We start from the raw sequence: 16,779 nt of genomic DNA on the forward strand, positions 1-16,779 counted from the left end.
TGAACAACTATCCATTTCTTCAGAAGTGGGTATGTTCAAAAGCTAACACTAGGGCACACACCTGAAATTTCCAAGGACAATTTAGATCTGTGTTTAAGAATAGAAAAAACTACTGTTATTTTTATAGTATTTATAATAAGTATGACCCCCTACACCAAACCACATTACTCATGAATCTGTGTAGTAACATCTCTGATGAAGTCATATTTGATACAGATCCAAAATCATCCTAAGAGAGTCAAAAGACAACAGTCCATTTTCCCCATTTGTAATTTTCTTTCTATGTACTGGGAAAGTGTCCACTTTGGACTGATGGCTGAAGCTGATCATTATTTTGAAATCATAGCTTATCTAACCCATGCTTGAATTCAAAATTTTCTGATTAAAATTATTTATCCATATCCAATACCAAATAAAATTTTACTATATAAACAATACAACTCTACTATCAAAAATCCAGTCATACTAGATTAATCATCTGTGTCTTGTGCCCCAAACTCACAGTAACTGTGCTGTGAACATTTACAATGAACTACTATCAGCGCTTCAACCCTTCATATGAAGCAAACTGAAGATCATCTGCACTTGGCCTTTCAGAAATCACAACAAAATACAGAACATCTACTAAAGAGCAAAACACAGAGGAGTAAAAACAGAATTACAAAGACTGAAATAAAAAACTGTGTCCTGATCTACTACCTGAAGACAAATTTTCTCCATGTAACCTTTCTTCGGTGAATCGCCCTTTTGTTTCAAAAGCTCCTGCACATTTACCACAGTAAATAGTTACCACAGTATAGTTTACCACAGTTCTACTCGCAGACATTCAGATGATAAACATTAAAACAACTCAGAGCATAATAATAATAACAATAATAATATTCCTATATTTATATGTAATTAATATAAATAGCAATTTAGACATAATTTACTTTGGAGAAAGTTGCTGGATTTGTTAATTTCATCTTCCTGAACACAATAATGCTGAGTTGCTTCCCATGACACTCTGAAAAAAGTATCTAACTTTAACTTCTATGTACAGCAGAATGATTATTGAATAAGCTTTATCTGCAGTGTCCATTGGATATGCTGATAAATGACTGAAATCTAATTAAATGTTATAATTCCTTTGGTTTTCCTTCCAGTCAGTTAAGAGAAAATAAATAACAGATGCATTTTTAAAGAAACAAATACCCAAAGAAAAAAAAAACCAAGTTCTGTCTCAAGAATCCTGATTGCTAGAAATCTATAAACCACATTGCTGTACCATACTGCATATTAAATAGTTTAATTTTGTTTGAGGTAGAAACAAGAAAAATGAAGACTGAAGAGTATGAAGATTATAAAGCACTTAAATTTTTGTGGAAGTATGGTAAATACTTAATAATATTTGTAATAATATTATATTTTTGGTAAGAAACAAAAGCAGAATTCATGGTTACCATAGTTACACATACTCTTTGTTGTGTTTCAATGCCACATGATCTGATTCAAAGTAATACACATCAGGCTCTTCCTCATCCTCCTCTGCAGTGTGGATGTTGGCACTCTCTTTGGCAGATGGTACAAATCCAGACACAAGCCTAGACTCAGAAAGTGGCTTTCTTAGTCCATCACTCCCATGATCCCCTGTATTACTATTTCTTTCTTTTTCATTCTGTTTGATTTCTTCAGACTTTTTGGGAGATCCATTGATATTATTAATACCTACAGGTACATTCTTTTCAGTAGGACTAAGATTATTTTCCTCAACCTGTCCGTTTTCTCTGCAAGGAGAGTTATTTTTAGGAGGGCTACTTCTGGCAGGGGCAGCCCTTCGTGGTGAAGTTCTCAATGTGTATCTGTGTTCTTGAAGTTCCAACATATTTGTCATCTGAGCCGAAACACAGTTCAGCACTGAAGAATGTGGTTCAGGTTCACCTGAGATTGATGATGCACTGTCATGGTGAGTATTCAGGTTGCTATTGGTGTTTTCAGCACACTGTTCCTTAGAGGCACTGCTATCTCCTACAACATCCACCTCCTCCTCCGAATCCCTTAACAAAGATGACTGGATTTCAGAAAAGGACCCTGTAGCTGGCTCAAATGCCTGATTAGCATGCTCCTCAGGCAAGCAGTCATTTATTGGTTTGTGGTCCTCTAACTTTACCTGTTCTTGAGAGTTTGTGCAAGGCACATAATGGTCTACAACACCGTCCTCTTTGCTGCTATTAAGCAGCAACGAAGAATGGGCAAACGAGTTTCCATTTTCTGCTACTGTTTTGTCCTTGGGTGTACGGGAACCAGCACTGCTCTGCTTAGCGTTCCCATCAACCTGACAGTCATCACAATTAAGAGAATTTGAGTCTCTCTCACCAACTCCATTGACAGTCTGATAACCTGCAACCTCCTCAACTACTGCAGAATTATTAAACCCTTCTGCACAGACATTCACCTTTTTAACTTCCCTTTTCTCACAATCATCCAATATAAGACATCGACAAGCTCGCTTAGTCCCCGTGGAGGCTGCATCATTGTCCGACACTAAGCTTTTATGCTCCAATGACTCCTTCTCCGCCTTAGTGGGCAAGTCTTCCTCAGAACTGTTGGGTGCCTCTGAACGTAGGCAGCGTTTAATTCTTTTCAAAACTGGTGAAACAGGTTCTGCTTGTTTTTTTTCACTATTTTCCACAGTTTGTTTATCACCATTATCTTTCTCTGAAGTGGACAGCCCTCTCTTTCTAGGGCTCACCCATGACTCCCGAGCACTCTGCTGTTTCAAATCAGTAGTTCTGCCACCGTTGCTGCCCTTCTGAGCTTGTACAGAGTCTGGCCTCTTCTTTGGCGACCTGGATCGGATTTGAGGATGGGCTGAGACCTCCTCTGGATGAGCAATACTGCGGTTCCTTAATGTTCTACCACAAAAGTTTTCATCCAAACCATTTAAACCCACTGTAGATCTTGTAACACGAGTAGATCGAGAAGCAGCCATACTATGGCAAGTCCCTAAAGTATGTTCATTGTGATCCACTCATGGGGAAACCTTCGAAAAAAATGTAAACAAAACAGTCAGAAAAAAATATTTAAAAAACACCAAGAGACAGAGCAAATGTGAAGAATGTATTGTCACAAACGTAGCAACGTAAAACTGAATAAGCCCTTTCAATGTATTCGCACTGCTTCTTTCCATGGCATTTATTTAGAGCATTAAATTTTTCCATCTCAGCTACAAAGTAGCTGACTTGGTATTTGTGGTTGTTCTGGCTTTAGTACTTGTGTGAGTATTGCTCATATTTACGCCTTGTGTAAGGCTGGAATGTCCCAGTTAGACTCTAGATACTAAAATACACTATTTTAATGTATTGTATATATATTATAACATATTGGTATTATTATTATTTAAATTTTTCTGTTCAAGTAAAAGGTACAAGACTGCATTTTTAATATCCCACAGTTTCCAGTACATGGTTTCACAGACTAAGAAGAAAACCATTAAAATTGCATTTGCTTACTCAGTTGTTGCTTAAAGAAAAAACAAATCTCTCATATATAACAAAACAGAACTGCAATTCTAATTTAGCAAGGAATTAAAAAAATAAAGCACAACACTAAAAAATACTTACAGTTATTATTAGTAAAAATGAAATAAAACAGAATTTCTGAATCAGAATCATAAAATCATTCCAGCTGGAAAGGCCTTTGGGAGGCAACTCTATCCAAATGAACATGAGGCCTAAATTCAGATTTTGTTACATGGAACATTATCCAGCTGAGTCTTGCAAAACACTGAGTACAGATATTCCACAACTTCTCTGGGCAACCTGCTCCAGTCCTTAAAGCAAAAATATTTTTTCTTATATCCAGGTGGGGCCTCTCCTACTTCTGTATCACTTTTGACAACAAAAGCTTAACTCTATCAGGAATCTCATCTGAGGTACTGGAAGGCTGTTTCCCTCTCAGCTGATGAGATGGATCACCACTCAGATCAGATTCAAGTGAAGTCAGACTCAAAGATAAGTTTAAAACATACCACTTAGGAGTGCCTGTATTTCACATTTCAGGGTGAAGTGTAGGAGTACTTGACCTGCCCAGCATCTCAAAATAATTTTTAAGAGAACTCTGTTCAGTCCTACCCTTCTATTCATTTAATCTTTAAAAGTTTAATGTGTCAAACTCCGTATCACCACAGACCTGTCATAATAGCCTTGCTAATGAATAGATTCATTTGTGCATAATGGCACATCTTCCCTTTTTCATCTACCCAAATTCCAGATTATACAAATCCTTTCAACTGCCACATGATGTGAAGACTACAAATTTTAAATACGGAATCAAACCTTTCACACGTTACTTTGAAATGCTGAAAATAACAAATGGGGAAAATTGTTTCAAGAGGCATTTTTCATTTTCAGTGAAGAAAGGGAAAACAAGAACATAAATTCATAAACTCTCCCAAATCTACTATTTAAGTGTCAGATGGTCCTAAACAGAAAAGAGAATGGGACAAGACAAGTACACTCTCATCCAATACAATTCTGTTTAACTATTGCCAGTATTTACTGTATTGTGTGTTTAGGAATTCACAATGCAAGCAGTATTTCTTAAGGAAAGCAATGTATTCTAACAGCCTTGCTTGGTGTAGTTTTGGACAAAACTAGAGGAAAGCACATTAATTTTGTGTACATGTGGTATAGCTCATACACAACTGGTATGACAGCACATCACTTTGTGCAACAAAGAAAAAGACTATTATAAAGTGAAAATTTCTCAAAGAGAGATGTTCTCAAAACTGCAATTTCTTCGTGCTGCTACAACCCTCCTGTTTGTTAGCTATTCCTGCTGCCTCAGATGAATGCCTGGAAAGGTAGACTGTTTGTATTCCAGAAAATGGATCTAAAGAGATGCTGCAGCACTAACTTTCATTCTGTCCACTTAAAAGTAAATAGGTGTGAGCCCTCCAACACACTCTGCCTTAAGAGAAAATACAAATAATATGTCAAGCAGCAAATGGTAAAACATCAGCAGCTGACTGAAGAGAGCAAAACACTATGTTTTGTTATAATGGTTTTAACACCTATTTTCCACATGGATAGACTTACCTGCATATTCTCCCTCTTTGCATGCAAGCTCAATAGCATCTGGAGAGAGATCCCATTTGGGGTTGAACTCAAACATTATTTACAGATTCCATTTCCCCTAGGTTGTTCTAATTAAAGCTAGCACACATTAGGGGTGAGTAACAGACATTTCAAACCAGTACCAATAAAATAACTTAAACCAAATTCAAATGTACACTTTGGTTAGTAATTACTTCTGAACACAACAGACTTTAGAAATCTTATTTAAGAAAGAAATCTTTACTGATTTGATACTTTCTCAAGAAATACACCCTACATGACAAGAAAGAAAATTATTATTTCCTTAGTACAAATAGAAAAAAACTTACCATTGCAAAACTAGAAGAAACGTAAACTTCTGGCATTTCATACAGTAGACTCTTACTGTACCACTCAAATAATATCAATCACCATTGCTGATATCCATCATGTAATCCAAATGCTTTATTAGCTTATGCCATCACATTAACCAGATTTTGAAAACTGTTGAGAAAAAGACAAAGATGTCAATAAAACATTTAAATTACCATACTGGAAAAGAAGAAGAATGCAACAGGACATATACAGAGTAACAGCTTTTTAAAGAAGAAATTACCAATTTTAAAAGCGTCATACTGAAAGAAAGATTAATATGCTATAAAGTAATTAAGAATGTGAAATGTTAATTTAGGTTTCAAATGTAAAATGCTTTCCTTAGTAGTTTCTAAGTGATTCACTGTATCACACTAAATGTGCAAGCAAATGAATTCACAAGAATTGTGTTACAATGTTCAAATTTCAGAAGGTATTTGAAGAGACATAAGAAAACAAGTCGTGACAGGTATTACTACAACTAATGAATTATGAAATGCACTGTATTTTGTAATTAGATACACAGTGAAAAACTGTGCTGTTTATTTTAAATAACTGAGCAGACCTCTAAACTTACATTGGCTCCAAATCCCTGAATAACCTTCATCAATACAATGGGACCAAAATGCTTCTAGAGTTCACATTAAACCTGTTCTTTATCCAAGGAAAACAATGTATAGCACCTGGTTTGTAATGGAAGTAAAATATTTTGGATATTGAAAAACAAAATACATCTACAGATTCAAATGTTACACAGTGCTTTCAGTTGTCTCTAATCTGGGCATCTGTGCCAAAGACCAAGTTACTACTTGAAAAAATACACCAGCAATCACATTTAATTTAAGAACATCTAGAACTATGAAGGCACCATAATTCACTAAAGAATAGTGGTTATTGAAGCTTTCTTCATATTCTACTGACTTCATACAAGTGACCTCTTTTTCATCTTGACAATTCAAAACTTCATGATCTAAACTACAAACTGACAGGTTCCTCCATATTCTTCATTCTACACAGTTTTTATTTTTAGATTACTGAAAATTGTCTTTACTTTCAACCTAATTAGGATTTCACACTGGTAAGAACAGAAAACTATTCACCATTAAGTTGCCAATTCAAAATACAAACTGAGCTGCATAGGAGGAGAAGAGTTTAATTATGTCTAATTGCAGTGCAGTTCAATAATGGAAGATGTTTCTCCAGTGATGCCACATGAAGTATCACAAATTCTATTATGTACGTAACAAAATCAAATCAGGTTTCATTTATTCAGTGGGATTCCTCAATTTAACAAACAGCAGAGAACTATCACCATAATAACACAAACAAAGAATGGAAGAAGGCAAAGAAAACCACTTGAAAATGCACGGTACTCTTAATCCATATTGTTGCCATTTCTAAAGATGCCTTTAACTGATGCATCTGGAGACACCAAAAGTACAACAGAGTTTGACCAATTTTTGCAAAAGAACAACATATCAAAAATACTAGCTCAGCAACTTTGGTAAAAACACAAAATATATTTAAACAAAAAAACATTTAAACAAAACATTTAAACAAAGTATTGACAGTGAATCAAACACAAGGTGGCCTAATCTCATTATTTTTAATTACTTTACCAGTCCTAAGTAAAGAACATATAAATAGGTTGTTTCAGATATGGCTGGAATACTAATGTCAGTATTTTGTCAGTTTTGCACACCTCATCTCTTCCGATTTTCTTTTGCCCAAAACAACCCTGTTTTACTCACAGTAGGGAAGACACAACCCCTGCTGTGTCCACTTGCCTTTGGGGACAGCTGAAGCATTTTGGACACAGCAAAAAGACTGTGTAAATATCTTCAGAGAAGAAACCAAGATGGGTAAAAAAGTTTTACTTAGTCAGACTTTTTTGTCTGGTAGCAGTTTGCAGGGATGAAGAAGGGAATAACAATTTACAAAGCCAGGAAACTAAAATCAGGATACAGTGAAATGACGGCACCTTAATTATGCTTAAAGCCAAGAAAACAACATTCACAAGGGCTTAACAAGTGAACAATTATATAATTTTTCACAGAAGTTTTCTTGGAAAAATTGTCTTGAAAATTAACTATTATTCCTTTACATTGCATAACCAATTACAATGGCATTTTTCCCTTAGAACAACCACATCTTCTGTGGCAGAGAAAATCAATAGAAGAGTAATTTAATGTTTTGGACACCACTCATTTTAGAAGCCATTAATGAGTTGGAATAAGGAGTGCAAGGGAAACTAAATAAGCTTTTAGGTCTAAAACCCTTTCTTCAGGGAACCACATCAACATTTAGGAAAGAATGCTGGAATACTGTAATAAGGCCTAGAAGTCTGAAGAATGATAATCAGCTAAGAAACAACACACTCTAATTTTTAGTCTTCAGAGCCCACTAAAAATTAAGAAGTTACAGGTAAATAGAGTGTAATGCAGACAGAGCTCTGAAATAAGTAAGGGACTCTGAATTTGTCTCCTGTGGGGAAGGACCTGTGTAAGAAGCCAGTGAGCAAATTTTGCTGCTGAAACCATACAGGAAATGGTCACACATTAATCAGAGTGAGACTGAAGTTCACTGCTTGCAAAAAGTGTCTGTACATCTTGCATACAATCAAGCATTTGATGACAATATAGGTTCCATTTCTAGGTATGCATTTTTTCCACTTAAGAACCCTTAAACTTACTCAGCTTTAGGCAGACTCTACCAATACATATCATTATTTTCACATTATGCTAAAATTTTTATTTAACTTAACCACACGCCTATTTTGTAAAGTTACTGAATGCTGAACTGTGAGCATGAAAACTTCTAGCAACAAAAGAAAGAAATTTACATGGAGATGAAAACCAACAGTTAAAGACAGCAAAATGAGGAAAACCCTTCCTAAACAGAATAAACTTTTTTTTTTGGATTATGCCAGTACTGTCTATCTGACAGTCAAGTAAAGCCCAATTGTTTAAAGGAATTCAGAAACATGGATGCAGTTACAAGTATGTTCCACATGGCCCTAAGCTAGAAAAGAGGCAGTGAAAAGAAGCAGTCAATACCTGAATATACTGGGTGTACCAGACCTGAAATCAGCAAACCAAGAGATGTCTCTACTGTATCTGTGGCAGAATTATATATATGGAACTTAGGATGGAAAAATTAACATTACATACAACATTAAACAAATTTTTTTTAAAAATTGTGTACTGGGAGTGGGGAAGAACAGGCTTCCAAGAGAAGTCTCCAATAGTTGTTTGATGTCACTACTTGATGAAAATGGGCAATATCTAAACTCTTCCACAACAATTCAACCCTAGAAAACAAAACAGTGTGTTCATCTCATCTAGAGTATAGTCAATCATTTTCATATTGAAGAGAAATAATCTGTTATCTTTCTTCTGAGTCTCATCTAACAATCAATGTGCTCAGTGATAATACTGCAGTGATAAAGATTCAAATTTTTCCTAGTGGTCAGATATGGCAATTGTGGATATCTGATAGCAGAAGCACTCTCTAGTACCATATTTCAGTAAATCCCCAAATTACTTCTGCTATTGGCAAAGTTACCATTTACAAGAGAAAATGTGACACACATATATAATTACCCAAAGTCATAAATTGGTGGATCTCTGTGGTATGAAATAGCAGTTCTTAAATTCTCTGCAGAGCAATGGAATGTTCCTTCCAACAGTACATCTTTAAAAACTGAAAGCAGCAGCTATTTATGCAAACAGAATCTAATCCCTTACAGAAGTATTTGCCCAAGACAAAAAAAACAGCACCTCTGAAAAGATGAGAATCTGCACAGACAACCAGATTATCAAGATTTTGGATTATCTCCACATAGAAAATACATAACTTCCTAACAAAGTAGTATTACTAAATTAGGGATGAATTTCATTTAACAAATTATATTCAGCAGTCTAGCACATCTAGAGTATGCCAGCATTTCTTCCCACACACACTGAGTTTCACAGAACTACATTAGCAAGAAATCAGTTTTCTGGAAACAGCATTTTATTCTTCTGATTCTACATTACATCAAGACAAGAAGTACTTTCAAATGATAGAAATAACCTCCACCAAAAGACATTATAAAGATCTTACTTGAAATAATATGTAACAATAAGCAGCCTATAACAAAAGCTTAAAGGCAATAAAAATTAATAAATGTTACTGGAGTTATTCTGAGATTTCAGCTGTCTCTGACACAGTAGGTTTAAATTGCATATGGTCAAAATATAGTCTGTCAGAATGGGACTACTTATATTAATCTTATCTATAAAAGGCTAGGAAGATAAACTAAAGGAAGTAAAAGAAAAAATAGAATAATATGAAAAAAGAAGTCAACAGGTTTTAAAAGCTAGCAAACTAGCAAGGGAAATGCTTTACTCAAAACTAAAACTGTAAAGAACAAGAATGGATTATTCAATATGCTATTTTTCTTCCTTAAAAGAGACGGGTTCACTAGGCTAGACAAACTCTTTTGAAAGAATCTTCTTGTGGAAAGCTATTTCTATTTCTTTCTGGAAGAAAAATAAAAAGTAATGGGCAGGGAAAATGAATTGGTAGTTAAATAATAGGATGTATGAAAACAAACAAAAGCTCAGCCTCCTCCTAACACTGTCTTACTCCTTCTGTAAAACTGAAAAAAAAGGTTGAACTAGAAAGCTGTATGACAATGACCAGCAATGTACATCTGTTCCTCTGCACCCCCTCCACTCAGCAGTGCTATCACAACTGCTGACAGCACTGCTATTTCTCACTCTTCTGGGCTACCTATACGAGCAAACTTACTGGGAGGAAGGGTGTGATATCGGCATCACCCCTCTTCCAGCCAGACATTCCAGGATAAGATTGCAAAATTACTTCACATAAAACTAAATATGAATTATAAAAGTGTGACTTCACAGCAGAACACTAGAAAAGCAACCACTCTATCAAATTTCTTCTCTTTAAAGCCTGAAACACTTTAACTGCTCTCAGTTTCTTGTATCCTGGCCAAATTAGAGTTTGTGCTGAAATTATACATTGAAGCATCTGTCTCAGACTGATATTCCCACCCTGCTGTCTCTCTCCTGAATTTTCAGTCAAAATAATTACTCACTTCTGTGCACAAATATGGAAATTATTTTAAACCCTTCTTGCTGCTTAAGACACATCTGACTGTTTCTTCAAGAAGATTTTCTTCCTCCATATTTTGGAGTAAGAAACTGGGATTCGACATAGAGAAGAGTTTGCCTGAGAACAAAAATCCTGGTGGAGCTGTGATGATGGCAGGCTGAGGGGAATGCTAATGTGAATGCACAGGTAAGGAGACCAGCTACACTGGCAAAATGAGTGGATGCTGACTGGAGAAAGAGACACACAGGAAATCCTGAGGAACTGCCAGAAGACAGAAAGAACACAACTGTGAAAAAGGAAAACTGAACTGGGAACAACTGGAAGGAACAGCAGAATCTGTGATTTTACCTAGGCCCAACTCACCCACACACATCACACAGCACTGATCCCAAATATCTGTCTCAAATACCTGGGACAACTCTGTCAACACAACTATTGAGGAACTATTCTCTGAAATCTACAAATAGGTCAGAGTTGAAAATATCATCTTTTCAGATGGCTCCAGATGAATAAATTTTTCCTGTGGGTCATATTAAAGGACACAGTGTTGCAGCACAAGCATGAGATCACATGGCCACAACAAAAGGTGAAGATGTGGACTTTGTGAGGTGGTACACCACAGCCCCTTGGAACAGGAGACCACATTCCACACTTCAACCTGGTGGGTTCATCTTCAGCATGCCACCTTAATGTAACAGAAAAATGCAAAAAATGATCATTTAATACAATTTGCACTTATCTTGAATAAAGACACTAACTTCAGGTAAACACCCTTACTGAACCACCTACTTAACTGACTAATATTTAGTCAATGAAGTCACTACTGCCTGATACAATTAACTTATGAAGAAAATTGAAATCAGACTATGTAGACAACTTCCATGTCCCAGTCAAAAAAAATTATGCTTAGCCTCACTTATTGGCCATCCCTCTACATCCTGATCACCACACCTACCCAATCCACTTTATCATCCTAGGTGAAAATCCCACTCTAGATTATAATATGGCTTTTTAATGTGAAACCATTCAATTGCTAATTAGCTGTCCTGTTATCCAAAGAGTATGTATCTCCTGTGCAGGATTACCAAAACACGTGACTTACATCTTTGAGATACATTAAATCACACAGGTTCTTCAAAAGCTCATTATAAAATTATTTCCCTAACTTAATTACAGCAACCATTTATCAAACTGTTACTCTAGGAGAAAACGCCAATAAGATTTAATCTTTTAAACAAAGAACACAGTTTTATATAAATAGGAAAACTATTATTTATTCCCTGAAGAAGTTGTTATTACAATATACAGAAAATATCCAGCATAAAAAGACATTGCTTTTTCCCATAGCCTAAAATTTTAAGAGTTCATCGAGTACTTAATAATCCTGCTAGCAGTTTACAGATGAAAAGCAACTTGATGGAGAAAATCAGTGCTCCTATACTTTTTCTTAAAAGCCCCAGGATAAACCATTTGCTCATTTTTGTACAATATTACACTGGAAATTACTACTCCCTCTGATTTACTTTTGGAGCAGTAACTATGAACATGCTACCTTATGAAGTAAACTGTAAAGTGCATATTGTATGAGATACTGTCTAGAACATATTTTTATCCCAGATGATTTTCAGTCAAGGGCATGCATTTGAAATGCAACAATTAATACAGCTTTCTATATGCAAAATTACAGCATCAGCTCCATAAGCCTCACAAGGCTGATGCACAAGTCAGAGCAGCACCACACACAAAACCAGGTGCCCTGCGTGGGCTGTGCTTTGAAATGCTCCTGCATAACACTAAGGCAAACATAAACCCAGAGTTTGGAAAAGGGACACGTGGGGCATGCAACAGTTCCTGCAAAACATTTTCAATGTTGTTTCAGAATTAAAATGTTTTTGTTCTAATTTTTTCTTCAAAATTTAAAATATGCCCTCACTCCCCAGAGAAACAAAAAGTGAGAAAGCTGTTTTTCCAGCTATCTACACTCATGAAAACTGTTTTAACCACTTAATTTCCTTCTATGATTTTGCCTCAATCTAGGCTTTTCCCCCTATCTAGAAGGATACACACTATTCTGTAAGCAGATCAGCAATGGGGCTGGCTTTGGAGTCCTCAATGTGGCACCATTCTGCCACACATCCCACTGCACCTCCACCTTCTGAAAAATGTCATGTTCCTCCCTCTGACCATCGCCAAACCTTAAGGATGGTGAGACAAATTCCAACTCATATATGCACTGACTAGACTGCTGGCAAACCATGTATAGCAGGTGGCTATCAGGCTCAAATCCCCCTTAAAAAGGGGGCTACAATTTTTGTGAAAGCTGCAAGCTCTCCACAGCTCTGAGATGTTTACTCTCAGCTAAATTTAGAGGAGTTGCTAAGTTGGCCTAAGGATTCAAATATTACTTAGTGACAACAATAAACAAATAGAGGGACACCTAAACAGTTGATCTAAATCACACTCCAAATGCTGAAAATATATTCTGGACAGACTGGGGGCAGGGAGGGCACGCAGAGCTATCCCAAAAACCGTAATGAAAAAAAAAAAAAAAAAAAAAAAAAGCAGTATGTCACAGCTGTGCTGTGGCCATGCTGTGTCTTCTCATCTGGTGCATTTTCATGCTTCCAGAATTCCTTGGCACACCAGCTGACCCTGCGTGTATAATGATAGCACCAGTCACCACCAGCACACAGATGAGTTCTCACATGCAAGGGGCTAGGCAAAGTAATGGACTAGCTCAGAAGCCAAGTATGCTTCAAACTTGAATTTAAACACAGTAGCAGTCTGCTACCATAGAATCACAGAATCATTTAGGCTGGAAAAGACCCTTCAGATCATTGTGTCCAATTGTAAATGACTTTCCTTATGGCACTTTTTAATTGGCAGTTATTTTTAAGAGCCCCAGCTCTTTTAAGTACTCATGTGGTTCTATTACAACTGACTTTGACATATTAATAAAATTGTATTATACCAAGTCATTTGTCTGGTGAACAGCCAGAGAAACATCTATTTTCTAAAGAAACTGTCTGAGGTGCTACAGCTGTTGACATGTTTCAGCACTGTACTCTATGCTAGAACCTCAATATTGTGGCAGTTCTCAAATTAGTGATCTGCAGTAAAAAGATCCATCCCTCCTTCTGCCTTCCTTACAGGATGTTGTTTCTTTTCATTGCCTCATGCTGCAGTTTGGTCTAATACACAGCACAACTGGTCCAGCCATATTTAGCCATCCGTGACAGCTTTGCATTGCAGCCTTTCAAAGCAGCTCTGAGCACATTCCTGCTCTGTGAGCTGGATGTCAGCATCATCTACACCAAGAATGTGCCTTTCCCCACAGAAGTACTTGAAGGCAGACAGAAATTTTCTCCCAATGCTTGGGCATCCTGACAAAACTGCAGATATCAGCACTTGAAAATGTTTATTCTTAGATGCTGTCTAAATTTGTGACTGACACTGAGCTCGTTAAGCAGAGAGCTTTCAATACACCTCTGTAGCCTGACGTTCTCACTGTATGCTCAGGCTGTATTTATGTTTTCTGAGTAAGAAGACTGTTATGCATATTTCAGTCTACTTGGCTTGGGAGTTTCCACTGGCAAGTACTGAAGGTGTTTTAAGTGCATTAGGAACTGTGGTTTCTAAAAGCTCTTAAAGGGGCATGGAGCAGCTGCTTTCTGTTTTGCTGCTGTCCTGTCTTCAGGCACAGGAAACAAACCAATATGCAGCATGAACACTATCACATACCCTTCCTTTTAATCACAGCACATCTACTGCTAATAGAGGCCTTTATTCAAAAAAGCACTGACTTTATTATAAGACTGCTCCCAGTTCAACCAGTACATTACCTTTTTCTGGCTGCTACTGTTCATATCCACCTACCTCCAGATAGGACAGTTAGCACAATTTCCTTGATTTAACAGTACCTTGGTAGCCCAATTTACTTTTCTAGTCTAATATATATAATTCAAATAGAACTATGACCACATCACATGTAATTTTGTTTTACCTGATTGCCATTCTGCTTTCCTCTCTTGCTGTGCTGTGCTCAGGTCTTCATAAGCCAGCACATTCACTGATAAACAATACGCTGCTTTTTATTTCCCACAATTTCTGTGTTCTGTCTGGCCTATGCTTACAGTACCAACTGGATAATACAAAGGAAGTTCTGTCTAGCCTACATTTACATTTAAAATTTCAACCTTTTAGTTACTCTTATTTTCTCAGTATGAACATTTTTTTCATTTGAATACTTTGGCATTAAATTTAATTAATTGCCAATGTAATTGCCCTGTAAGAATGCAGGGAGTTGCTTGTTCTTTTCCTACAGGTTTTTGCTTTTCCGGTGACCACTGACAAAGAACCTTTAGGCTTGCTCCACTTTCATTTTTTATCTAGATGCAGGCTTACTCATAGGTTTTGCAGTTCTACAGCCCTTGCACAGTAAAAATTCAGAATAGTCTGATTCACACTTTCTTGATCTTTCAAAGTCACAAATTTATTCACTTGAAAGACTAAGCCAGGAGAGTACAACTTTTCATACAGCACCACTACCCATCAGCTGTTTCTCCTCCAGGTATCTTATTAACGTGCTAAATATACATATTTGATAGATTTAAAATACATTTCAAAGCATTTCTAAGGCTTTACACCGTTACTCTAAACCTACCATTAACCTGTCAACACACTGCTGAAATACAACTACAGTTTACCCTACACATGCTTTTCTATTGGCTTCCTTTATTCAACTTTGTGATACAAGGAATACACAGATATTCTGCTTTGAATTTATTGTTCTTCAGGGTTTTGTTTTGCAACACTCAAGTTTATGATTTCCTGCAACTACATGAGACAATTTACTTTCAAAACTATGCTCACTGTTCAAGTAAAAAATGAAAGATTGGCTATGAAGCGAAAAATTTATTCTGATTCTATTACCCTGTCCCAGCAGCTGAATACTTTATCAAGGACTTTGTAAAGATCTCTCTTGATATTGAGATGTTGCACTACATTTACACAGCAAAAGGGACGTACTTATTACTGCCTAAGCACATGAGCATATCTGTCACCTATACACAGAGACACTTGATTCCTCTTGCATGTTAATTGACTATTCACTTTCAAAACTTCTCCCTCATTAAATTTAAATGCAAATCAATTATGCTCAACATTATTAAACTTCAAGCCTCTTTTCTCACACAGAGCAAAGCCACACGTCTCTGCAGTCAGTACTTTGTCTCCAACAGCCGTGATAAGCAGATGGTTAGCAAGAGCTGCTGTGTATAATACCATTATAGCTTCCAAATATTTTTAGCTCAGAGTCCTCCTAAGTCATATGTGATATCTAGCTATTTTCTAAACTTCAGTGAATTTCTCTTCCATGAATTTTCCTTGTCTTCCCTTGTGCTCCCATAAATTTTTAGCATTCAGGCTATCCCACTGATGTTTTTGTAAAAAGAGAATTCTGTATTTGCATTTTTACAAATGGGTATAAAGACCTGGCAAAAAAAGAAAAGGCAAGGTTAGATACCCAATGCAACTCTCACAGGAACTTCATTTTAACTCCTTCTCCATTCTGCCTTCAATTGGCTTTTTTCTGTTTTGCTTTGTCATTTTTTATTGGCAGAATAAATTTTTTGTGCTTTACTCAGAGCTTTCCTTCGACTTCAGTTTTTCTGTCTTTGTCTTAGAAACACTCTCTCAGGGATGAAAAAAAAAACCCTTGTGGTATTATTAATGATGGAAAGCTACTACATGCATAAAGCATGCCTTTGCAACTGTAATGTCACAGATGCTGCAAATACATACACTCAGCTCTAGTAACAAAGGTGCAAGTTTGCAGTTTTATGTACCCTAATAAAACACATGAAACTTCAAGGCTTTAAACAGCATCTTGCTTTTCTCATTTTAGTTTTGTGAAACTGAAGTAATTTTTCACAGATTTGACTTTCCTCTTTTGTCTCAAGACAATAGGATTCATGACTATGGTAGTATTTAATGGACTTTATACTTCATCAGTTATTAGTTCAATAATTCAGGGCAAAGTCTGACTACATTTTAGTAGAATACCAATTAGAACATTTAATCTTTTATATAAAAATACATGTCTGGTTATGGTATCTAAAATTCTTGATAGCATCTATTTCCATATATAAAAAAGACACTCACTCATTTTACCATTCCTTGCAATTATCCTGTAACATCAGGTTAAAGGACT

General features: G+C 36.3%; 1 protein-coding gene across 6 annotated transcripts in view; it reads right to left on the reverse strand.

Annotated features, from left to right (window-relative positions):
* Positions 1–16,779, reverse strand: part of ZZZ3 (zinc finger ZZ-type containing 3) — a 58,486-nt gene that overhangs the window by 27,170 nt on the left and 14,537 nt on the right. For all 6 annotated transcript variants that reach the window (XR_007778043.1, XM_018912335.3, XM_009088618.4 and 3 more), the window contains exons 2-3: positions 5,426–5,579; positions 1,458–3,022 (exon numbers count right to left, since the gene is read on the reverse strand). Coding sequence is in view for 5 of the 6 variants with exons in the window: in XM_018912335.3 (XP_018767880.1) it covers positions 1,458–2,971 (1,514 nt within the window). In the remaining variant the exon portion in view is untranslated. The remainder of the gene's footprint in view (positions 1–1,457; positions 3,023–5,425; positions 5,580–16,779) is intronic.

The sequence above is a fragment of the Serinus canaria genome, chromosome 8 (genome assembly GCF_022539315.1).
Source record: "Serinus canaria isolate serCan28SL12 chromosome 8, serCan2020, whole genome shotgun sequence".
Taxonomy (NCBI): domain Eukaryota; kingdom Metazoa; phylum Chordata; class Aves; order Passeriformes; family Fringillidae; genus Serinus; species Serinus canaria.